Source organism: Leuciscus leuciscus (genome assembly GCF_965113295.1).
Source record: "Leuciscus leuciscus genome assembly, chromosome: 5".
Lineage (NCBI taxonomy): Eukaryota > Metazoa > Chordata > Actinopteri > Cypriniformes > Leuciscidae > Leuciscus > Leuciscus leuciscus.
The window spans coordinates 49,147,091-49,172,915 of record NC_138729.1 but is presented as its reverse complement, the minus strand read 5'-3'; the positions used below and the strand labels follow the sequence as shown (position 1 = coordinate 49,172,915).

The following is a 25,825-nucleotide window of genomic DNA, read 5'->3' as shown; positions in this document are numbered from 1 at the left end:
TTTTCCCCCTGGAGGAGGGTCAGGCTGTAGAGAGGAAGAGATACACTACTTGTGTGGGATTTCAATGAGTCTACTACCTCCGTACGGCTTTGGCCATTACTAGAAACCTTCTGAAAGCTGCTTTTGAGTGAGGATCAAGGATGATCAATTCAAAGATGGTTCTTTCAGGACATTCAGATCTAATTTCCCATCACCCTTTCTCCTAGAATTAAGCTGAACTGCTTCTGTCGATCCAGTTTTTGAGTAGTTTATTAAAATGAATCCTAGACTCTGTTTACATCTAGTATAGAGGGTATGCACATGGGAGTCAATGTGGTTACACCCACTGAGTGGCAAAAAGGCTGAGTGGCAGTGTTGGTGGAGAAAACACAAAAACACATCAAAAATGGAAAAGAGCTGTACGATCGACTGTACAATCCAATTAAACAAGCAAACGGAGATATCTTTTTACAGACTTCTGAAAGCTTCAGAAAAGAGAAGAAAATGGATCGCTGCAATTTGCCGAAACAACTTAACTAGACAGCGAAATACCAATTCGCAGTTACCATTTTGTCAGATATGTTGATTTTTTTGCTGTAAAATCATACCCTAGGTTATATAACTCCTCAATTAAATATTTACCATCTTAAATTATGTGTAACTGTACATTTAAAATCCAAAAAAGTCTATTATAATGAGCCCTAAAAGGGCTCTAAAATAGCTTTTCACAATAAACACAGTTTCCAAGCAGCTTTACAGAAAGTCAGAATGTTACGTCTATAATGCCTTAGTGGTTTAATACGTTTTAGGGTTGGGCGTACAATCACAAGTGGACTGTGTGTAAATAAGGTCCAAAACTTAAAGTCAAACCATTTGGTGTTAGTCTGAAAATACATGACTCGAGTTATCATTAAATACACACTGCAACACAAAGGCCTTAAGGAAAATCTGCTAAAATAAGTAATTATGACTGAAATATATTGCTATTGTATAATAACATTTTAATTTACTATTTAAGTGTCATCTTACTAAGACATATTGGCAGATATAGAATGATTAATGTTATTGATATGCATTTTATGTAAGTATCTGCTATACTGTTATTAGCATCTCATTGCCATTTTGCCATTTGGCATCTGATGCATTGACATTACCAGCATCAGAATTTCATCTTGCTTTTTGGCCATATAAATATCAGCAACTGCACCAAATTGCATATTTTTGCTCAGCTTGGACCTCAAATTTAGGTGTACCCCCCCTTAAATACGAGCTTCATAAGCCCTATTCACACTGGATTAGTATTATCTGGGGACCTCGTGTGATTTCGAAATTATCCCCCCACATCTGAATTTCGTGTGGCGCAAAAACATGTCTTTGTGTCTTATGTCAGGGTTAAGAATCAAGACTTTTGAGTCAGACAAAGATCTTAGATATTCAAGAGAAAATAGTCATCTTGGATGGCACAGAATTTGGAGGTGAAAGTAAGAAGTGCATGTTATTGAAACACAAAAAGCCCAGATTCGGGCCTCTTCCCTCAGTCGGCTGATATCTCCTCAGGCTGCCTGAGCAGGATCATGGGTCTGATTAACACCATGACAGTTAGTCTTTACAGCTCGGGCCTGGATTTCGACAGTGTGTCAGAGCAAATTAAAACGCCATCGTCCCAGCACAAACACCAGGGCAGGCACTGGCCTCGAGGGATGAAAGCTATATCATAAAGACAAAGCTTAACATGCCTGCGCTGAATGAATCGGGGAATAGGTTGCTGTTAGTTTTATATTTCTGATGGATCAGTTTTCCTTAAGGAGTCGATCCATTATGATATAAAACAAAGCTCTGGGCAAAAGTAATCTGGAATAGTGCCAGCCTACACCATATATAATGATGCAACAAAAGATTTAACCATGAAACCAGTGAAGTTAACTCTTCCCAGTGCTTCTCTTTTGATTCATCCTCATTCTGTGCCAGGCTGCATCCCAACAAACACTCAATGTTTTTGCTCCTCAATGAATAGCCCTCATTTACATGCCCTGACTCATAAATTGTGTCTGGGTGCTTTTGTTTGATGTCCCTGTTGATGTTGCCCTTCTTCAACAAACCAGAGCTTTTAGAAAGAGTCCTTCAGAGCCACTTTTCCACACACAGAACTTATCATTTATCATTATCATTAATCATTTTTGAATTGAAGGGTTAGAAGTAATTTTAGAAGAAGTTACTGGTTAAAAGTTTGGAATAAATAATATTTTTTTCATGTTTTTGAAAGAAGTCTCTTATAGTCACCAATGCTGCATTTATGTGATCACAATTGCCGTACAAATGTGAAATATTATTATAATTTAAAATAACTGTTTTCTATGTGAATAAAGTGTAAAATATAATTTATTCCTGTGATCAAAGCTGAATTTTCAGCATCATTACTCCAGTCTTCAGTGTCACATGATCCTTCAGTAATCATTCTAATATGATTATTTGCTGCTCAAGAAACATTTATGATTATTATCAATCACTTCTTTTGCTACTTAATATTTTTGTGGAAACCGTGAAACACTACCATTCAAACAGTTCGTTTTAAAAGCAAGTAAAGACATTTATAATGTTACAAAAGTTTTCTATCTCAAATAAATGCTGTTCTTTTGAATTTTTTATTCATCAAAGAATCCTGAAAAAATGTATCATGGTTTCCCAAAAAAATATGATGTAGCAAAAACAGTTTTGAACATGGATAATAACAATAACCATTATTAATAATTGAGCACCAAATATTAGAACTATTAGAATAGAACACCATACTAGAATTATTTCTGAAGGATCATGTAACTCTGATGTCTGAAGTAATATCATTTTAGAATCATTTTAGACAATTTTCAGAAGCCATTTTTAAATATATATAAATAGAAAACAGTTCTTTATTGTTTTTACTATATTTTCGATCAAATAAATGCACCCTTGCTGAGCATTTTTTACAGGGAGTGTATAATAAATTAAATTCATTGCAATGAATTCACACATATGATACGTGTGACTTGTTACCACCAATATGTGACCCTGGATCACAAAACCAGTCATAAGTCGCACGGGTATATTTGTGGCAATAGCCAACAATACATTGTATGGGTCAAAATTATCCATTTTTCTTTTACGCCAAAAATCATTAGGATATTAAGTAAAGATCATGTTCCATGAAGATATTATGTAAATTTCCTACCGTAAATATATAAAACATTTATTTTTGTGAGTGAATGCAGCACAATCGCCAACATAAATGAACAACTTTTTCTCAAAGCCATTTTCTCAATGTTTCGATTTTTTTAGTTGTATCTCGGCCAAATATTGTCCTATCCTAACAAACCATACATCAATGGAAAGCTTACATGTGATGTATAAATCTCTTTTTTTTTTTTTTATTGACCCATGTGACTGGTTTTGTGGTCCAGGATCACATATATGCCTTTGTTTCTTATAATGGGAACAATGATTTTACCTGTTTGAAATGGTAAACATACTTTGCATGGACAACAGCACTCTCTCTGAGTTTGATCTCTCTTATTTTCTCCTTTCTTGCCTCCACAGAGAAAACGTCAACACCTACTGTCTCCACATCGCTGAGGATGATGGGGAGGTGGACACAGACTTCCCTCCGCTGGACTCTAACGAACCCATCCACAAGTTTGGCTTCAGCACACTGGCGCTGGTCGAGAAGTATTCATCTCCTGGACTGGGGCCCAAACAGTCACTCTTTGTTCGAATGTAAGAAAGCCACTTAAGTCTGACTTTATCACCTCCAGTTACTACTAATGGCTCTGTAAAGAGAATAAATACATTTAAAGTCAACATCAAATCAAAATGTACCTGAATTACTGTCATAATACACATAATAATAATAATAGAATATCATAATATACATAATAGAAGTAAAATGGGTTGGGAACAGATTTTTATATAACAAACATATATATATCATCATTTTAACTACACTAATGTTGAAAAGTTTGGGGCCAATCTTACCAACCCCAAACTTTTGAATGGTAATGTATATATTTGTATATATATATATATATATATATATATATATATATATATATATATATATATATATATATATATATATATATATATATATATATATGCATATATATATATGCATAGGTCCAAAGAATAAAACGAACCATATCTAACCACAAATCTCTCTCCTTCATCAAATATTCAACTTATTGGCGTTTGTCTTGAAGTTTGCCTCAGTGCACAACCTCTCATATGCTTCTTATGAGAACTATCTGAATGTTTTAGGTTTAAATGCCTGGCCGTTCACACAAGTCTTAAACACTCAATCCTTTAAGTTTGTTGGAGATATTTTCCTCATGCTTCTCCATGAAGCTCTCATCTTTGTGAGCTCAGTTAGATTGTTGCTCTTCTGTGCGTTTGGGAATATCTCTAATCAACTGTTTGGTTAATGTGACTGACAAACCATTAGGAGACCCCTGTTAATTTGAAGTTGCTAATTGGATTTGAATGGCTCCCTGCCAGACTGTCCTGCCTTTGATAGGGAACCTTGCTTTGGGCTGTAATACTAAATTTGGTTTGTAAAAAACAGTTTTGCTTGTTCGAAAAATGGGTTCTGCTTGTTTGTTTATGTCACAGATTTTTGGGGATTTTTTGCTTAGATTGGGTGATATTTGCACCAATTAACTTATTTTTTTTTTTTTTACATTTTTATTAGAAAATAAAGAGATGTTTTGCAGATTTTGGGTGAACTGTTCCTTTAACATTTCACCAGTGAGGAAAGAAATAAGATACACTACCGTTCAAAAGTTTGAGGTCGGTATGATTTTTGCTTTTAAAAAACATGAGTGCTTGTATTCAGCAAGGTTGCGTTTAAATTGATCAAAAGTGAGAGCTAAGACATGCATAATGTTACAAAAGATTTCTATTTCAAATTAATGCTGTTCGTTTGAACTTTCAATTCATCAAAGAATCCTATAAAATGATCTTGGTTTCCACAAAAATATGAAGGAACGCAGCTGTTTTCATCATTGATGATAATAAGAAGTGTCTCTTGAGCAGCAAATCATCATATTAGAATGATTTTTGAAGGATCATGTGACACTGAAGACTGGAGTAATGATGCTGAAAATTCAGCTTTTGATCACAGGAATAAATTACATTTCACAATACATCCACACAGAAAACAGTTATTTTAGACTGCAATAATATTTCACATTTTTACTGTATGTTTGATAACCAAAGCAGCATTGGTGACTATAAGAGACTTCTTTCAAAAACTTGAATAATCTACTGACTCCAAACTTTTTAACAGTAGTATAACTTCATTATAAGCAGCCATTTGCCTGTGGCATAATCTTATTTATTTATTTAGTTTTTTTTAAACAAAAGTTTCATTTGTGGCCCAGCTGCTTTGCACTTTTCATTGTCTTTTTGTCTGTATTTATTTGAGATTTATTCATCCGCTCTCAGCCGTCGGCTGGTGTTCAGAGCTCTCTGGGTCAGATGCATGCTCCCTTCACGAGAGGACCACTGATGTGGCACTGCAGGACCCTGGGCGAGAACTGAGCCAGTGCTTGGCCCTCAGTGGGCCATCGGGGCCGGCGACCTCTTCTGACGTGAAGCCTGTCAGAAGCCCTGGCCCGAGGCTGACGGGTCAGGACTGCTAAATGGAAGTGGACAAGCGAGTCCACTGTCCAGAAAGTGTGCGCTCTCCGGTTTCTGGCCTGGGGTTGTTGTTCTGTTGATGTAGTCTATCGCAGTGATGCGTCCATGTGCTCAAAGTTTGACTCGTGGACTGGCCCTCGGCCCTGTTATGTGCTCGCCGACCACTTAAGAGTACAATACTCTCTTTCTGTGTGCAAGCTTTTCTTCTGACATTAACTGCTCACACCAGTCCTGCTAAACTGTCATGCAAGAGTGATTCTCTTGAATCTCAAAGTACATCTGCAAAAAAATATTGGTTTAATATTTATACTTGAGTTGTGTGGTGCTGTTTAGTGAATCAGCTGAATCAGTCTGACTCGATCGCAAGAGTCATTGGTCTGAATCAACTCAGATGACTCGCTCGATTATTGAACCAAAGGTTATTATGTCTCTAAAAGTGTGAAAATGTAAAAAAAATATGTAAGGGTTAATGAAACTTGGCTGATTAAATTACAGAGTAATTGTGTTCAAAATCCTGTAGAAATCACTGGCTCGCACATTTTACTTTTACGTGATCACTGTCATTGTTTATTATGATAATATGCAATAATTAAATAATTCGAATAATAAGACGTAATGGTAGCTGTGTTATTTTTGTCTCATTAATATACTATTATAGTGGTTTTTTTTATATTTTGAATTGGTTTTTATCTTTAGATTTTCTGTTTTCGTGTTAATTTTAGTAATAAAAAAATCTGTCCATTTAGTTATTATTATTATTATTATTATTATTTTCAGACTGAAATTTAAATTAAATAAAATAAAGAAACATTCTATTAACATTTATTTTGTTTCAATTAACGTGAAGATTTCTTAATATTTTTGATTTTAGTTATCATAACACTGTTTAGCACTTTTATGCCATTCGTTTGGCCATTTGATGTAATGATTCCAAAATATAATCCTATGTTATGATCACAATATCACTTTTGATTCTTTTGTGGTCATAAGCATAGTCTCTAACCACTATTGTTCTAGTTTCCTCAAAAAAAAAAAAAAAATCGAAATCACGTCCAACTCATCTTGAACCTAATGGTTTGATATCTTTCATATAATTGAATATGACATGCTCTCATTGGTTGAGACTCAAAGCTCAGTCCTGAGAATCTGAGGGCATGATCTCAGTGTTGATGCTCTGATGGACAGGAATCTCACATCTAACTCAAACGTTAAAGAGTTATTCAGTATGACTGATGATTTGCCTTCCTCACCCACAGAAACGCTGCTCATGGTTTCTCCCTGATCCCAGTGGACAGCCTGAAAGTGACCATGAAGGATATTCTGCAGAAGGCCCTCAAAAAGAGGAAGGGCTCCCAGAAAGGATCAGGTGAGACATCTGAAAGATTCATCTCAACACTTAATGTGAAGTGATAGATATGTTTTGGATTCAAGCTTATATTCCTATTTTGGATGGCCTGCAATGTTATGTTACTATTATTGAATTACTATTATTAGAATTAATTAATATTTTGAATTAGCTTTTATTTTTATATTTTTAAAAATTAATTTAAATTTTGTGATTTTTATTCGTTTTTCTTTATATTTATCATTTTTAATTTCCATTTTAGCTGTAGTAATTTTAGCACTTTATATTTTAGTTAGTTGCCAATGTAACATTTCCATTTGTAACATTTTTATCTTGGATCCATCCATCCATCAAATATATATTTATTGTTCATTAGTTTTAAACTTAAAATTAATTTAACACTGGTATCTTCTCATTTAGCAGTTAAACTGAGTGAATATACAGTACAGGTCAAAAGTTTGGACACATTAAGTTTTTTTTAATATTTTTGAAAGAAGTCTCTAATGCTTATCAAAGCTGCGTTTATTTGATCAAAAATACAGAAAAAAACTGTAATATTGTGAAAAATTATTACAACTTAAAATAATAGTTTTCTATTTGAATATACTTTAAAAAATAAATTATTCCTGTGACGCAAAGCTGAATTTTCAGCATCATTACTCCAGTCTTCAGTGTCACATGTGACATCCAGTATCACATGATCCTTTAGAAATCATTCTAATATTCTGATTTATTATGAGTGTTGGAAACAGTTCTGCTGCCTAATATATTTGATGAATAAAAGGTTAAAAAGAACTGCATTTATTCAAAATAAATTTTTTTTTTCTAATAATACAAATCTTCTTTACTATCACTTTTTATCAATTTAACACATCCTTGCTGAATAAAAGTATTGATTTATTTCAAAAAAAGAAAGAAAAAAAATTACTGACCCCAAATTACTGACCAGTAGTGTATATTGTTGTTACAAAAGATTTCTATTTTTTTTTTTTTTTTTTTTTTTACTTTTTATTCATCAACGTATCCTAAAAAAGTATCACAGGTTATGAAAAAATATTAAGCAGCAGAACTGTTTCCAACTTTGATAATGAATAATCATATTAGAATGATTTCTAAAGGATCATGTGATAGACTGGAGTAATGATGCTGAAAATGCAGCTTTGCATCACAGAAATAAATGATAATTTAAATTGTTACAATTATTTTAAATTGTAATATATCACAATATTATTATTTTTATTTTTTGATCAAATAAATGCAGGCTTGATGAGCAGAAGAAACTTCTTTCAAAAACATTAAAAATAGTAATGTTTCCAAACTTTTGACCTGTACTGTATAATGGTAGGCATGTGGACACTAGGAAGGGTGTGCACTGTATAATATCAATTTCAGCTTTATGTCAATTAACAAAAACAGTTCAACTCAATAACAACTCGCATGCCTTTACTTGCATATCGGCATGAAAATGAAATGTTTTGGTACAAGAAACCTTGACAAAAAAAAAAGTGTACTTCAGGGGAAAATAATAAATGCTGTAAGAAGTGTAGCAAATGGTGCCTTTGAATTGTCAGTCGAACTGGAATTTGTGTGTGTGTGTGTAGTTTTCATCTTAGAAAGCAAGTGAAGCCGTCTGCTGTGATTTGGCCCGATAACCGTGGAAATGTGCCGTCCTAATTTGTCATCGCCGAATGGGCGAATCTGATAAGGCCAGAGACTTTAATACAAAAAGTCACAGGTAACGGATCGCCCCTTTGATGGCCATGATGAGCCGGGGCAGCGCTGAGATAAGAGGGGTGAGGAGAGGAGATTGAGCCACAGACTGACTCGGAGATGGAGAAGTGCACATAAAGAATGGAAAGCAATGGTGCGGGAACGAAAGTATATTAGAGAGAAAATGGATGAAACGCAGAGAAAATGATGGTGCGTGGAGAGCCACTGGAGCCTCATCTCTCCTGCATTTAGCACACACTGAGGTCAGAGCCTGCAGCGAGAGAGCTTCGCTTCAGTAAGGGTGCTGCGGGCGAGCGAGCGCTGTCAGTTTAAAGAGGCTATAGTCTTCGCGTTCGCCTCGTGTGTATCCACACAGTCTCGTCAGTATGGCTCATGTACGCCTTCATCCACTCCAGATTGACTAGTCTATAGCAGGGGTTCTCGACCCTTGTGGAATCAAGACACCCATTTTTCAAGAATCAAAAATACAAAGGTGTGCACATCCCACGCACACTACTTGGGCTCAGGTGCACGACTACAAAATAACAATAATGAAAAATGTATGTCCGCACACTGAAAATAACTGCTCCAAGCCACTTTTTATTGAACTTGCAACACCTTAATTAGACACACACAAAAACATGTCAATTAACACAAATCATGTGACACACACACACACACACACACACACACACACACACACACACACACACACACACACACACACACACACACACAGACACACAAAGATTATTTCAATAAACAAAATATATGAAACAATCCACATAGGGGTAAACACGGCAAGAATATGATCTTAAATATTCCACTTTCTTACTCATATGCTGTAATACATTATAAAGCAGTATCAAAAATAGAGCAATATCTTTATTATTAAAAAATATACGTCTTCAATAATAACAGCAGATGAAGAAATGTATAAATCACAATAGAAATCCTCATTCAGCCCTAATGGTGACAAAGTATTTAAAGTATAAATCCAAGAAATTCACTTTAACACTTTTCTTCTCAAACTCCTAATTTTTTAATTATATACAATATTTATAGATATATTTAATATTTATATACAATATATAGACAATATTTGTAATTATTTTAAATGCGTAATTATTAATATATTAATTACATTATATTATATTATGTTAAATTACATTACATTATATTATACACTTTTCCAGGTTTCCTCATATTCCCTCATATCCAGGTTTTGTCATTGTTTTTGCCATATTTTAAGTGATTTGAATATATTTAATCCATCTTATGAATTTCTTTGGTTTGATTTGTAGGTGTTATTTAATAGACTCCTAAACATGCTTTTTTTTTTTAATAGTCACATTTCAATTTCTTTCCTCAAATATGACAACAGCATATGCTATTTTAGTACAACTAAACTGTCTGTAGTCATTTTAAAAGATAATCAATCACAATGACGTTTGCCTTTCACTTGAAACCATTTAGCACTTTGAAATTCACAAATAGTCTAACGTGAGATTGTTTTCGGATGCTATTTTTGGTTGGAAACTCAATCCGTTGCCATTTCTTTCTGCAAAACCAAGCAAGTATTTGACAGCTTTTCTAGAAACAACAAAGGCTAAGAGAATAAGAGATAAATAAATGTTCCGACTTGGTGAGATATGCGTTTCTTTGTCTTTTTAAAGGTATCAGAGGGACTGCAAACTCAATCTTCCCGGGCGGTTGAAGTCTCTGGGGCATAAAAACAAACCCAGAGTTTCTCTTTTGGGATTTGTGACATTTTAGACATGCCTCAGTCAGCTTAAAATAAAAAATAAAAAGAAAGCGAGAGAGAAAAACTCCTAGCTCTTAAAAGGATGGCCACACTCACTCAGTTATATAATAGCATATTTAGTTTCAGTGGTTTGAGAGTACTTGTGTTTGATGTACAGCCTCATCAGAGACGGATTGATTGGACAGAAACCCAAGAGAGCCCTCAGAGGGAGTTTAATTGGAAATAAACCTTCAGAATTGCCCTGTGGGCAGTGAGCCATTGGCCTGTCCCGGCCAGGTGATGGCTTGTGTGTTAGTCCGAGATGGTGTCTCAGAAGACGTCTTGAGTGGATGTGATGGGGTAGTTGGTCCAGAAGAGAAACGTTAGGCGGCGTGGACCGTGCTCTCATCTGCATTTAGATGAGTATTGATTGTTTATTTACCCGCTGGAGACAAGAGACCTATCCAATCTTCTGTCCACTGTGTGCCTTCTCTTCTGCACCCGCTGCTCACTCGTTTACTGAGTGATTGTTTTCTTCCCATTATATATTAATTTATTAACCTTTTATTTAATACCTGTATTTGAACAAACCATCTGCCTTACTGTAGATAAATAGATAGATCTATCTATTGTTCTATCTATCATTAATCGTTCCATCCATCCATCCATCCATCCTCCATCCATCCACATATCTGTCTATCAATCGTTCCATCGTTCAATCTATCCATTTGTCTATATTGTTCTATCTATTGTTTATCTTTCTATAGTTCTATCTATCATTAATCATTCTATCTATCTTTCTATCTATCATTAATCGTTCTATCTATCATTAATCGTTCCATCCATCATCCATCCATCCACATATATATCTATCTGTCTATCAATCGTTCCACCGTTCAATCCATCCACCGTTCAATCCATCCACCGTTCAATCCATCCATCGTTCCATCCATCCATCCATCCATCCATCCATCCATCCATCCATCCATCCATCCATCCATCCATCCATCCATCCATCCATCCATCCATCCATCCATCCATCCATCCATCCATCCATCCATCCATCCATCCATCCATCCATCCATCCATCCATCCATCCATATACTGTATATATCTGTCTATCAATCGTTCCATCGTTCAATCTATCCATTTGTCTATATTGTTCTATCTATTGTTTATCTTTCTATCGTTCTATCTATCGTTCTATCTATCATTAATCATTCTATCTATCTTTCTATCCATCCTTAATCGTTCCATCCATCCTTAATCGTTCCATCCATCCATCCATCCATCCATCCATCCATCCATCCATCCATCCATCCATCCATCCATCCATCCATCCATCCATCCATCCATCCATCCATCCATCCATCCATCCATCCATCCATCCATCCATCCATCCATCCATCCATCCATCCATCCATCCATCCATCCATCCATCCATCCATCGTATATATCTGTCTATCAATCGTTCCATCGTTCAATCTATCCATTTGTCTATATTGTTCTATCTATTGTTTATCTTTCTATCGTTCTATCTATCATTAATCATTCTATCTATCTTTCATCCTTAATCGTTCCATCCATCCTTAATCGTTCCATCCATCCTTAATCGTTCCATCCATCCATCCATCCATCCATCCATCCATCCATCCATCCATCCATCCATCCATCCATCCATCCATCCATCCATCCATCCATCCATCCATCCATCCATCCATCCATCCATCCATCCATCCATCCATCCATCCATCCATCCATCCATCCATCCATCCATCCATCCATCCATCCATCCATCCATCCATCCATCCATCCATCCATCCATCCATCCATCCATCCATCGATCGTTAAACTGAGTGAATATATATAATGGTAGGCGTGTGGACACTAGGAAGGGTGCGCACTGTAAAATATGACTAGTTTTATGAGCGGCTCAGGGTTTGTAAAGCTCGGTGGGTCTGTTGGGGGAGATAAGCGCGACTGAATGCCTCCTATGAGGCTTATCAGGGTAAATGTTGGTGACATTTGGGAGGCGGCGACGGCTGCGGTTCGGGGTCGGTGTGCCTGTGTGTGAACTACAGATGAGCTCAGACGAAAGAGAAAGACCGTGACTGTTATGCTTTATGTGCTTAGGGGGAATGCAGTGAGACGTAATACAAAGCTGAACATTTTCAGCAGATGCTGTATTTGTGTGGATTTGTAAGTATTTAGCATCAGCTGTCTTATTTAGTTCTTGGCTTGATATTTTAATGACGCACATGCACAAAAAATGATTGGATTTGGAGCTCCACACAGCACATCTGGTTTCCGATTATTAAAGATTCATTATAAAACAGCTCTGAAACCTGATCGGTGAAACCTTTGATATATACACACACCTGTGACTGCATATCAGTTGAATTCTATTTAAATGTATTACCGTATATTATTGCCATATACAATACCGGTCAAAAGTTTGGGCTCCGTAAGATTTTGTATTTATTTGTATTTTTTAATAAAATGAATGCATTTATTCAGAACGGGCACATTAAAGTGATATAAAGTGACAGTGAACATTTCAGTTTTTTTTTTAAATAAATGCTGTTCTTTTGCTTATCAAAGAATTCTGGAAAAATGTTATCATGGTTTCCAGAAAAATATGAACTGTTTTCAACATTGATAATCATAAATGTTTCTTGAGCATCAAATCATCATATTAGAATGATTTCTGAAGGATCATGTGACACTGAAGAAATAATGAGTAATGACACTGAAAATTCAGCTTTGATCACAGAATTGATCAAATCTTGTGATCCTTATTTTTTATAAAATAAACGAAGCCTTGATGAGCAGACGGGACTTTCAAAAACATATGCCGACCCCTAAAGCTTTGAATGGTATAATATCTAGATTCAGTCACCCTACAGTTGGCTAATGCACTGTAATGCCTTATTTCAAAATGATTTGTCATGTGCTGTTGCTTTTACTAAGTGATCAGACTTACAGTTTTCACCTGCCGGAGAATAAAATGGATAAAAAGCAACCTCTCCGCTCATTGAGATCAGCGCAGGGTCGCAGGAAAGGTCGTAAAAGGTCAGATTGTGTGTTTCTGAATTAGTCACAGTCTCTTGCTCTTCAGTGTCACAGCGGTTTCAGGGATTTCACATTTTCTCCCTTAGATTCAGAGAGACACTGTCTCCGCTTCTCCCACGTATACTCAACTAGTCCGATTCTTGCACGTCAAGTCCAGAACTGGAGTGTTGTATAGAATTGATTCACTTCGTTTGTGTTCTGATATATCTCGCATTGTGCTGGAGGGTGTCGTGAACATATTTCTTTCTCCGTAGAGGTCGTAAGCTTTCGGAGGCTCTGGTGACATTTTGGAAAACCATGGTATTTGCAAAAGGGTAAATATCGCCTTGAGTGTTTGCCCTATTTAGATTGGCAGCTTCTCTGTATTGTTTTTTTTTTTTTCTGGCAAAAAAACGAGGTAAAGACTTGATCCTTCCTCTGGGCATTTTTTCCGGCTTCTGACAAGAAATAAACAGTATCCAATAAAGCCATTTTTTTTTGGTTTTATAGCCATCAATTGCTCCTGCAAGGCAATAGTTATTGAGAAAGGTTTGTGAAGATCGGTCAAAGTTAATCGGTCATTAGGTCTGAGATGGGTTGATATCATCTGATTGGACAAAAAAGGTCAAATTAGATTGTTTGCACTGAGCAATATTAATCAAGCGACGTTATAAAGAGAGAAGCCAATGGCTCTGAATCCCATCACAACCATATCTAAGAGATTGCTCTGGTCACCCTGAAGTCATTTATGATGGCTACTCTCTCTCAAGGGCTCTTTGTGATTGTATTAAACTATTCAAAGGTTCAAAGTATTAATGTATTGAAAAAGAAGAAACTACAGAGTACTTGAGATAAACCAAGTTTCATTGTGTGTCTTTGTGATTCTAACTGTTGAAATATTTGGGGTTTTAATGTTTTTGAAAGAGGTCTCTTCTGCTCACCAAGGCGACATTTATTTGATCAAAAATCACAATAATATTGTGAAATATTATTACAATGTAAAATAACTATTTTCTATCTGAATATATGTCAACATGTAATGTATTCCTGTGATCAAAGCTGAATTTTCAGCATCATTACTCCAGTCTTCAGTGTCACATGATCCTTCAGAAATCATTCATTTGCTGCTCATGAAACTTTTCTGATTATCAATGTTTACTGATTACCTGATTACTTTGTTCTAAGCCTTTGAACTGTAATGTACATGTTTAAAAATATTGATTGTTTAAATTGTAAACATCAACTCAGCTGTTAATTCAGTAACTGATTCAGTAAGTAATTCTGATTCGTTCAGATAACCGTGAGTCTATTTGACTGATTCATTAAAAGAACTGCTTCGTAAGAGTCATTTGTTTGTGAATCAGTCTAGGTCAGTTGCATCAAGAACAATGCAATATAAGGAGATGCTTTTTGTCTTTATCGCATCACATTCAATTCTGACTGCAACTTGTGCTGCTGTACATTTTATAACGTTTATACATTAATTGTAATGTTTGTTACAATAAGGCATGGACTCATTTTTGATGATGCTATGTGCAGTTGTTTCCCATCCGAGTGTAAAAGTCTTTCAGAATCGACATATTTGATTGATTAAAATTTTAATCCGATAAAACAAACAAATGTATATGGTCTGCTTATGTAGCTGCAACAAGTAAAGAGTCAGGCTTAATGGAATAAACACGTGATCTTTGAATATATTATTTTGCATGTAATGAGCTTTCAGATCAACCAGTACAATGAATTTTGTAGATCACGTGAGCCAAGTTCAACCACATTCAACTAAACCAAACTCTTAACAGCTCAAATCAAACGCTAAATAATGTAATAAAATGTAAATAATGTGTTTTAGGTCCCATGTATCGACTAGAGAAGCAAACAGAACCAAATGTGGCGGTGGATTTGGACAGTACGCTGGAGAGCCAGGGAACGCTGGAGTTCTGCTTGGTCCGAGAAAACAGTGAGTTTTGTTGACATTCTTGATGCTCCTTCCATTGCAACACATGATCTTTAAACACTGCACACTCATGAAGCATTTTAAAGGGGGCCTATTATGCCGTTTTATGAAGTCTTGATTTTGTTTTTGGGGTTTTCATGATTGAATGTTCAAAAACACATTATTTTTCCCATATTCTCCACGTGGTCGTTCAACCACGTTGGTTAATGATGTGACGCAGGTGGTGGAGTAATACCTTCTTTTAATGAAATTGTTCGAATTAACGCTAGATGTTTTGATATAAATTACAGACATGGCATTTGAGGACTATTTCTCATTTTTCTCAGTTATTTTGCTTTATTTCCAGATTCAATCATAGGCTAGGTCTTACGTAGTCGAGCACGTTCACACATGCGCACTCTTCAGAAACGGTGCTTTAAATCTCTTGACAAACTAAAAGATGTAAAAGACATTTTCTAAATTAAAGACACAGGTTGTACTGAATGTCAGCTTGCTTTTTTAGCTCAAGATAAGGATTTATTAAGTCCACATGTCATGCAATCTAGAAACTCTGCTTCTAACCACAGGTCGAGATCTGTCGTTCCAAACACACAATTTTGCGATGATGTTTGCGAATGTTCGTTGGAACGATGTGTTTCGAAAACACTGACTCGTTGAACTATACTGATAACAATGGAACTTGCGAACATAGTTGGCCAACGATGCTTTTTGGAAACGCACCCCTGTTTAGTTCATGTATCTATGAAGCCCCTCCTTTCGAAAAGCACAGTGTGCTCTGATTGGTCGGCTGGGTCAGTGTGTTGTGATTGGTCAACCACTTCGAACGTGTGAAACCCCTCACCACAACTGCCAGTTTCAACACACTACTAACTAACTCAACCAGGCCCCGCCCCTTTATTTTGCGTATGCCTTGGGTGGGAATTATTTAAATGAGGAATATTGTGATGTGTTCATTCCCTGAAGAAAACTCAAGACTACAATGGAGGCGTTTCAGGAGTTCAGAAACAGTGACACTGATATAGAGAATAACTCCCGCTGGAGGGACTTTGTGCTTTGTTACTGTGTAGACCATTTTCAAACTCAAACAGCAACATTACACACTAAAAAACATTAAAAATGTGGGTGGAAAAAGCATAATAGAACCCCTTTAAAACATTTCAGGAAGAGTTTTTCCTTTATTGAGATGAATAGATGCACTTTATTGATCACATTCACTGTTGAAAAACAACAGCAACTTTAAATGTATAGTGCGCAAAATGCACACCTAAACAGCATCTCTTTCTCCATCACCTCCTGCTTTCATCTGTAGGTTCTCGAGGCGAGGAAAGCTCGGAGGAGGACCCGCCTATAGACATCACTACGGTACAGGACATGTTGAGCAGTCACCACTACAAGTCCTTCAAGATCAGCATGATCCACAAGCTCCGCTTCACCACAGATGTACAGCTAGGTACAGATTACACTAGGCTCTACTTCTGCCAATACACAGACCAACCCAAGAGTTTTCTCTTCAGTTTCAGTGGGACAAAATCGGGTACTGTAGTGTTCGGTTGGGAATCGAAAATTTGGAATCGGATAATTAAAATTTGATTCCTTATCGATTCCTTTTTGTGCATTTTAATATGACTTTAAATCATTGTAGCGCAAGAAGACCCGAGTGTTGTTTTCTGTGCTGCACACACATCGAAAATATGCACACAGAAAGCCACCACTCATACTGAATGGTGCATAATATTGAACAATTACACACAAAAATATGTAAAAATATCCTCATGAACACATTCGGTTATGTCTTAAGTGAACGTAAACAGTTGATCCATGCAGCTCTTAAAGTGACAGCAGCCTAATATTTCTGCTGCTGTCTCTATAATAGCATTAAACAACAAAAGTTATTGACTGAATAACTTTTGTAACTATATATTGTATATTTGATTCATGAAGTGCAGTGTTATTTTACATTTGATTAATTTCTGTACCTGAAAATCTTAAATCATATCTTTGTTCAGTGTATTTCTTTGTGCAATTTGTGCAAAATTCAAACGATACCCAACCCTACTGTAGTGAAATATAGAAGTTAGAAATGGCATAATATAGTGTAGAAGCATATTATAATAGTATGTAATAGTATTGTTATTCTAATAGTATAGTAGGAAAGTATGATATTATATACAATAAAATGTTAACATGCCATTCTGAAATTTTCTTTTAATCATAAATATATACTGTAGTGTTAATGGGATACTCCACTTTAAAATGAAAATTCTGTCATCATAAACTCACCCTCCTGTTGTTTCAAACCTGTGTGAATTTCTTTCTTCTGCTGAACAGAAAGGAAGATATTTAGAAGAATGTCAGTAACCAGACAGTTTTAGATACCATTGACTTCCATAGTATATATTTTTTCCTACTATGGAAGTCAATGGGACCCAGAAACTGTCTGGTTACTGACATTCTTCTAAATATCTTCCTTTCTGTTCAGCAGAAGAAAGAAATTCACACAGGTTTGAAACAACATGAGGGTGAGTTTATGATGACAGAATTTTCATTTTAAAGTGGAGTATCCCATTAAACAAAATAATATAATGTAGTATAATATATAAAAACTATAAGTAAGTTATTCATATGGTTTAGTTTAGTACGGCACAAAATGCTAACACCGAAAAATTCCTGTAACAAAAGTCTGTCCAGTTCTCTCTCGCTTCTCCTGACTTCTCAGTTTCTCCAACTCTTAAAATGTGCAACTCCACGCATGAACAAAAGTTTGGCTGAGGGTCTTCAGATCAAACACAGCTCTGTTTTGTGAAAACACAAGAAAATATTCCAGCACACTTGACAGTTGCTACAGTCCCAGCTCCATCCCAATTACAGCAGCGCTGCAGGCACTGGAAGTTGTGGAATCTTTTTTGGAATTTCAGTTTGATTGGCAGACTGGAATTTTTTTTCTGACACACTGATGTTTGCATGCTGTTTTTCATGTCATGTGAATGATGGACAGCTGTCACATCCATTATGGATGGACTTTGTGTGTGCTTGTGAGATAGACCTGTAATAATATTCCAGACCCCTCTCTCTCTCTCACACACACACACACACACACACACACACACACACACACACACACACACACACACACACACACACACACACACACACACACACACACACACACACACACACACACACACACACACACACACACACAGTTTCAGCCTGCTTCGGGTCTCCATTCTTATTTAAATAACAGGGGAAATAAATTCACACACCTGTTAATCTTTAAAACCTGGATGCCATTCTTTTGTTAACCCTTTAGATAAAAGTTGACAGTTATGGTTTCCAAAGTGATTTTTATGATAAAGCCTTCCCACTTTTTCAGGAGTTTCTGGTGAAAAGGTAGAGATCGACCCTGTCACCAATCAGAAGACAAGCACGAAGTTCTGGATCCGACAGAAGCCGATCTCCATAGACTCGGATCTGCTGTGTGCCTGCGACCTGGTGGAGGAGAAGAGTCCAAGTCAGTTCTGCTCATACTTTAGTAAAGGAATATATAACTAGTTCTGCATCAAATCTTTTTTATTTTATTTTATTTTATTTTATTTATACCACCATGCAAAGATTGTGGGATCAGTAAGACTTTGTTTTTGAAAGAAGTCTCTTCTGCTCATCAAGGCTGCATTTATTTGATCATAAAATACAGTAAAAATTATGTGAAATATTTTTTAAAGTTTACAATAACTTTATGTGAATGTGAATGTTAAAATGTAATTTATTCCTGTGATCAAAGCTGAATTTTCAGCATCCTTACTCCAGTCTTCAGTGTCACATGATCTTTCAGAAATCATCTTAATATGATGATTTGCTGCTCAAGAAACAGTTCTGATTATTATCAATGTTACAAACAGTTGTGCTGCATTAATTTAAAGTATTAATTTCTAAAAAAAGTTTTGAACAGTAGTAGATACATTTATTAAAAATGGGGTAAAACAAAGTGTACTTTATGTATTTTGTAAGTATTATTTTGTAATTCACTAAAGTAATGGTAAAAAATTTACAATAAGGTTTCAATTGTTAACATTAGTTAACATGAACTATGAGCAATACTTCTACAGCATTCTTTGATCTTAGCTAATTTAATCTCAAAATGTACTAATACATTATTAAGTATAATATTTATATATATATTTATATATATATATATATATATATATATATATATATATATATATATATATATATATATATATATATATATATATATATATACATACATACATACACGCTAGCAAAGGTTCAAAGGTTTGGGGTCAGTAAGATTTTTAATGTTTTTAAAAGAAGTATCTTCTGCTCACCAAGGCTGCATTTATTTGATTAAAAATACAAACAAAAACAGTAATATTGTGAAATATTATTCCAGTTTTCTATGTGAATATACAGTCAAGTGTAATTTATTCCTGTGATCAAAGCTGAATTTTCAGCATCATTACTCCAGTCTTCAGTGTCACATGATCCTTCAGAAATCATTCTAATATGATGATTTGCTGCTCAAGAAACATTTATGATTATTATCAATGTTGAATTTTTTTTTTAACATTTTTATTTCATGATGCTATGATGAATAGAAAGTTCAAAAAACAGCATTTATCTGAAATCTAAAGCTTTTGTAACATTAAACACGACCGTTCAAAAGTTTGGGGTCAGTAAGAATTTTATTTTTATTTTTGGGGGAAATAAATAAAATAAATCAATACTTTTATTCATCAAGGATGAGTTAAACTGATCAAAAGTTACATTAAAGACATTTATAATGTTAGAAAATATTCTATTTGAAATAAATGCTGTTCTTTTGAACTTTCTATTCATCAAAGAATTTAGAAAAAAATGTTTTCAACATTGATAATAATAATGAATGTTTCTTGAGCATCAAATCATCATATTAGAATGATTTCTGAAGGATCATGTGACACTGAAGACTGGAGTAATGATGCTGAAAATTCAGCTTTGATCACAGGAATAAATTACACTTGACTGTATATTCACATAGAAAACAGCTGTTTTAAACTGGAATAATATTTCACAATATGACTGTTTTTGTTTGTATTTTTAATCAAATAAATGCAGCCTTGTTGAGCAGAAGAGACTTCTTATAAAAACATTAAAAATCTTACTGACCCCAAACTTTTGAACAGTAGTATATATATATATATATATATATATATATATATATATATATATATATATATATATATATATATATGAAGAGTTCAGATGCAAAAGCCTCTAAATGCCATTTGAAATTTTCTTATAGAATGATCATTTTTATCAAGCTCGTATACTTAAAATCAATAATTTCACTTAAATGGCAATGAAGATTATCTATTAATTATCATTAAAGTGAAATTACTGAACTTAAATATACAAGCTTGATAAAAATGATCATTCTATAAGAAAATTTCAAATGGCATTTAGAGGCTTTTGCATCTGAACTCTTCATATATATATATATATATATATATATATATATATATATATATATATATATATATATTAAAAGTTGTATCTTTTAATATTAATGAACTAGCATGAATATTTTTATTAAGTAACATTAACAAAGGTTCATAAATGCTGTACAAATATGTTGCTGATTGTTAGTCATTGCATTTCCTAATGACGAGACCTTATTGTAAAGTGTTGCCAAAAACACTAAAACGCTCTCGCCTCCTCAGAGAAAAGGCCTCTGGTTTATGTATAAACTCTTTTGATGTCCCCACATCACTGCCGACTGACAGATATAGGCTAGTTGTGGCACTGCAAACTCACCAAGGGATTTATATTGCATTACACTTACAGGGAACTCCGTTACAGAGAACTAAATCTATTTATGCAGCCTTTCTGTAAGGTTTGCATTGGAAAGTGATGCAGACATCTCTTCTCAGCGGATATGACAGGGACACGATCGCAGCTCTCCAGACGCGTGCTGCTAACAGTGATTGATGAAGTGAAGACAGATTGCTGAAGTCTGCTCACGGATGTTCCGACTACGCTTGGAAATGCGTTTTGTTTTTGGAGCAGGGCCATTTATTTTATTATGTGTCCTGTGTTCATATTCCGAGATGCCAAAGCCAACATCTTAATTTATGTTTAACACGGTCATATTTAATTCAGTTTGTTATGCACCCAACAATACCTTCAGTCAGGCTCTTGTTTGTCAGTAAATGGTTTATTCATCAAGGATGCATTGAATTGATCAAAAGTGACCGACATTTATAATGTTACAAAAAAATTCTATTCCAAATAATTGAACTTTCTTTTCATCTAAAAACCCACCAAATATTCCCACAAAAAAAATTAAGCAGCACAACTGTTTTAAATATTGATAATAATCAGAAATGTTTCTTAAGCAGCAAATCATCATATTAGAATGATTTCTGAAGGATCATGTGACACTGAAGACTGGAGTAATGATGCTGAAAATCACAGGAATAAATGATATTTTAAAATATATTCACAAAAAAATGTATGGATGTCCCAAATGTAGATTAGCTCACATGCTCTCTGTGTGTTAAACCATGGTGGTCATTTGGAAGTTGCATCCCCAATCATGTTCTGTGTCTCTTTCTTCTTTCCTGGATGTAAGACGATTTTTATGCTTTCTTTGTAGGTCATGCAATATTTAAGCTCACATATCTAAGCAACCACGACTACAAAGCCCTGTACTTCGAGTGTGATGCTGCTACTGTCAATGAGATTGTGCTCAAGGTAGGGTTCAAACTGAGACTTCATATTTTTGTATCTTGTAAAGTTAGTGCCCCATTATGCTTTTTCAAATGTTACCTTTCGTACAGTGTGTATTATAGATGTTTCTGAATGTAAAAAAGGTCTGCAAAGGTTTAACGATCAAAGTACATGACAAATAAAGTTGTTGTCTCCTAAATGAAGGAATTGATTCTGAAACGAGTTGAGCAATTCCAGTCTCACTTCCTGTTACAAACCTACATAGGTTTCCAACACATTTGCATAATACCTGTTTATGGCATACCTGTCAACATTGGGATTTGAAAATAAGGGAAAGGGGTGTTTTTCCAATGGCCAGTTTTTCCAAATTGGCTTAACCAATGAAATTAGCTGCAGGGCGGGATTTCTGCTTAACTGGTTTGTGCCCAGTGGGATTTTTATTTTAATTTGAGAAAGATTAAAAATACAGGAAAATATTTAAACGGGATGATAGCGGGATAGCAAGGTAAAATATGGGAGAATCCTGGGAAAAGCGGGAGGGTTGACATGTATGGTTTATGGTCTTCATTGGCTGCCCGTGATTGACGTCTACTTTGCCCCGCCCTCAAACACTGTAGCTGTAGCTGAGACTGGAAGAGTTTGGTTTGTGTTGTTCATGTCCACTTTTGAATCCACTTTTCTGCACTTCCAAAGGATGAGGACTCGCACTGGAATCAAAACTGTAAATCCGACACCATCGTTACTGTTTGTATGAGTGTGTATAAAATGCTGAGGAAGAGCTGAAATTCAGATATGGTAATAGGGCGTTTTGTTTCCAACATGCGTTCAACCAATCACAGCAGACTGAGCCATCTGACCAATCAGAGCAGAAAGGAGGGGTTTAGAGAGACTGAATCCTTTATCGACCCGTGTTGACCTTGGATGCCTGTAAACCTAATGTAGAAGACTCCAAAACAAAATTAAGAACCTTTAAAATAGCATAAAATGGGGGGACTATAGTGTTTTTGCTTTTAATTTTGTGCATTTGTATAAATTTGATCCCTTTCACAGCAAGTGTGTTACTTCTCTTCCTCTCCCAGGTGAACTACATCCTGGAGTCTCGTGCCAGCACGTCGAGGGCGGATTACTTCGCACAGAAACAACGCAAACTGAACCGTCGCACGAGTTTCAGTTTCCAGAAGGACAAAAAGTCGGGCCAGTAGGGCTGGCGGCCAAACCGATCAGAACTGACGGGCCTGTGTGAACAGAGGCAAAGAGGTAGATGGGAAAATAGAAAGAATAGAAGGATTCCAAGAAGTTTAGAAAAGGATAAGAATATGGGATGAAAACGAGACAGACGTTCTTGTCTCATCTGGATGGAGAAATCAGCCTCTTAAGGTCGGCCTTTCCTGGACTGACGGTCCTTAATCATATCAGAGCACTAATGCTCTCTGCTGTCACTCGAATGTACTAGAAAAACCAACCAACAATCTAATTGAACAATTATATTAACGTTTGAAGCCACAGCCGTCGCCCAGAACAGACAAAACCATCAGCTGGACTCTGGATGCCAAGGACCGAGAACTTGCTGCTGTTTGCGTCAGTTTCAAAGACTCACTTTCCACTGCCTACAAACCAACTGTACATAAACGCACACCAAACCAACGCAGTCGGAACCTTAAAAGCCAGAAAGAGCAAGTCAACCGTATTATCTATTCCCGTATGTATCAAAGATATTAACTTAAACCGCATCAGACTCTGACAGGGAAAGGGATCGTGATCTTTTTTTTTTTCTTCTTTTTTTTTAAACGAAAATGTAAATAGCAACCATATTCAGGGTCTGATGACAAACCCTCTTTGGCCATAGTACTTTAGTGCCTGCTACAGATCAATGTGACAACTGCGTTCTTCGAGATTTTAAGCGTCGGGAAAACTCTTTTTACCAACAGAGGGAGGCTCGTAGGTTAAGGAATGACAGATTTTTAATGATCAAATAAGAAATTAATAACTACTTTTTACTGTGATGTGTTTTTCCCCTCTGCATTGTGTCTTTTGATTGCATATATTATAACAGACCAATCGCCTTCTATCTCTTTTAGATGGATGTTTTGGTTTATTCGGACTGTCCTCTTGGGCTGCAATGGGAATGTATGACTGTTTTTGCCACATTTCATTATAAATGTTAAAGAAAACATTATTATACTAGGTTAATTTCATCTGTGTGTGTAGAGATGGCTCGTTCTCCGCACCAAACCTGCCGTTTCAACCTGTTTCTTTCTACAAATGAGAGGAAACTCTTCCTATAACTCCACTTCAATCGCTGCTGTTGTTAAACTGGATTCAGGGTGTATGTTCTATCCAAAACGTTCTGACTCAGGTTTCCGACTGCCATGTTGTCTTGACTGATCTTGTTTCTTTTCTTTTTTTTGTTCTTTTTTTTTTGTGTCTGTCAAAGCCAGAGAGCGATGAGTGATACTCAGTTCAGCGATGACGGATGGACAAATAGAGCGTGTGTTCCCGTGATGGGGATAACAGCTGAATAGACATTTCAAATAAAACTTTATTTATAATATTACGATGACCTGGGGGGGTTATCATGCGGCCTATGGAATCAACAATATTTGCTACAGTACATGTATACTGTATATAAGTAGATTTTCTAATTAAAGACTGAACTACAATATATTTTGTCCTTGTGTTGTTTTATTGTGTTTTCAATATTTAAAGAGGACCTATCAGGCCCTTTTTCAAAGTCTTTGGGTTTTCATGATTGAATGCTCAAAAAACACATTATTTTCCTCATATTTGTCATTGTTGCAGTTCGTCTCTTCCCAGTCTGCCAGTAACGCCTCTGTTTAGTTCCTGTCTCTCTGAAGCCCCTCCTTCCATAAAGCACAGTGTGCTCTGATTGGTCGGCTGGATCCGTGTGTTGTGATTGGTCAACCACTTCGAGCTTGTTTGGGAAATGTCTTGCCCCTCCACGTGAGTTTCAACACACTACTAACTAACGTTTACAGGACAACGATATGCTTAAAACGGAGACATTTTTTATTTTAAGTTTTCCATGTACAGATCCGCATTCCCATTCACACGGATCCGCAAAAACAACTGAAAACGCTGTGTTCTGCTGCCAGGCCATTAGATGGCGATGAAGCACTATAGACTGAACATGTAATACGCATTTGCTTGACGTCATTGTCGTTAGAGATTCGCGTTTTTACTCTTAACACGGAGACCGTTTTCAGCCGCCCAAAACGCCGGTGTTGTGTAAACAGGCCCGAACTCAAATAGGCCCCGCCCCTTTATTCTGCGTATGAATGATTTAAATGAGGAATATTGTGACGTGTTCATTCCCGGAAGAAAACTCAAGACTACAATGGAGGCGTTTCTGGGAGTTCAGAAACACTGACACTGATACTGAATAATTTAGACCTTATTTTATCTCTCCAGTATTTTGCTTTTTAGAGTATTGTGGTTTCCTTTGCGGCATGCGAACTATATTCAGATGTGTATTGCTTGAGGGACACTATCTGAGTGGTGTTGTTCATGTAGAGCGCTTATGTTTTTATCACAGCTAGGTTAGTGTCTTAAAAGGCTGCTGCCTATGTAGACAGGACGGCAGGTCACTAGGTTTTGCATTAAAGCTACTGTTAAAAGTAAAATTGAA

The 25,825-nt window shown here is 35.8% G+C and overlaps 1 protein-coding gene across 2 annotated transcripts in view; it reads left to right on the top strand.

Annotated features, from left to right (window-relative positions):
- Positions 1-24,841, top strand: part of mapkap1 (MAPK associated protein 1) — a 39,046-nt gene extending 14,205 nt beyond the window's left edge. For both annotated transcript variants that reach the window (XM_082171123.1, XM_082171122.1), the window contains 7 exons: positions 3,550-3,726; positions 6,903-7,012; positions 15,346-15,453; positions 16,760-16,900; positions 18,824-18,961; positions 22,106-22,203; positions 23,259-24,841. In XM_082171123.1, the coding sequence (XP_082027249.1) occupies positions 3,550-3,726; positions 6,903-7,012; positions 15,346-15,453; positions 16,760-16,900; positions 18,824-18,961; positions 22,106-22,203; positions 23,259-23,381 (895 nt within the window). In that variant the 3' untranslated portion in view covers positions 23,382-24,841. The remainder of the gene's footprint in view (positions 1-3,549; positions 3,727-6,902; positions 7,013-15,345; positions 15,454-16,759; positions 16,901-18,823; positions 18,962-22,105; positions 22,204-23,258) is intronic.
- Positions 24,842-25,825: the final 984 nt, after the last annotated feature.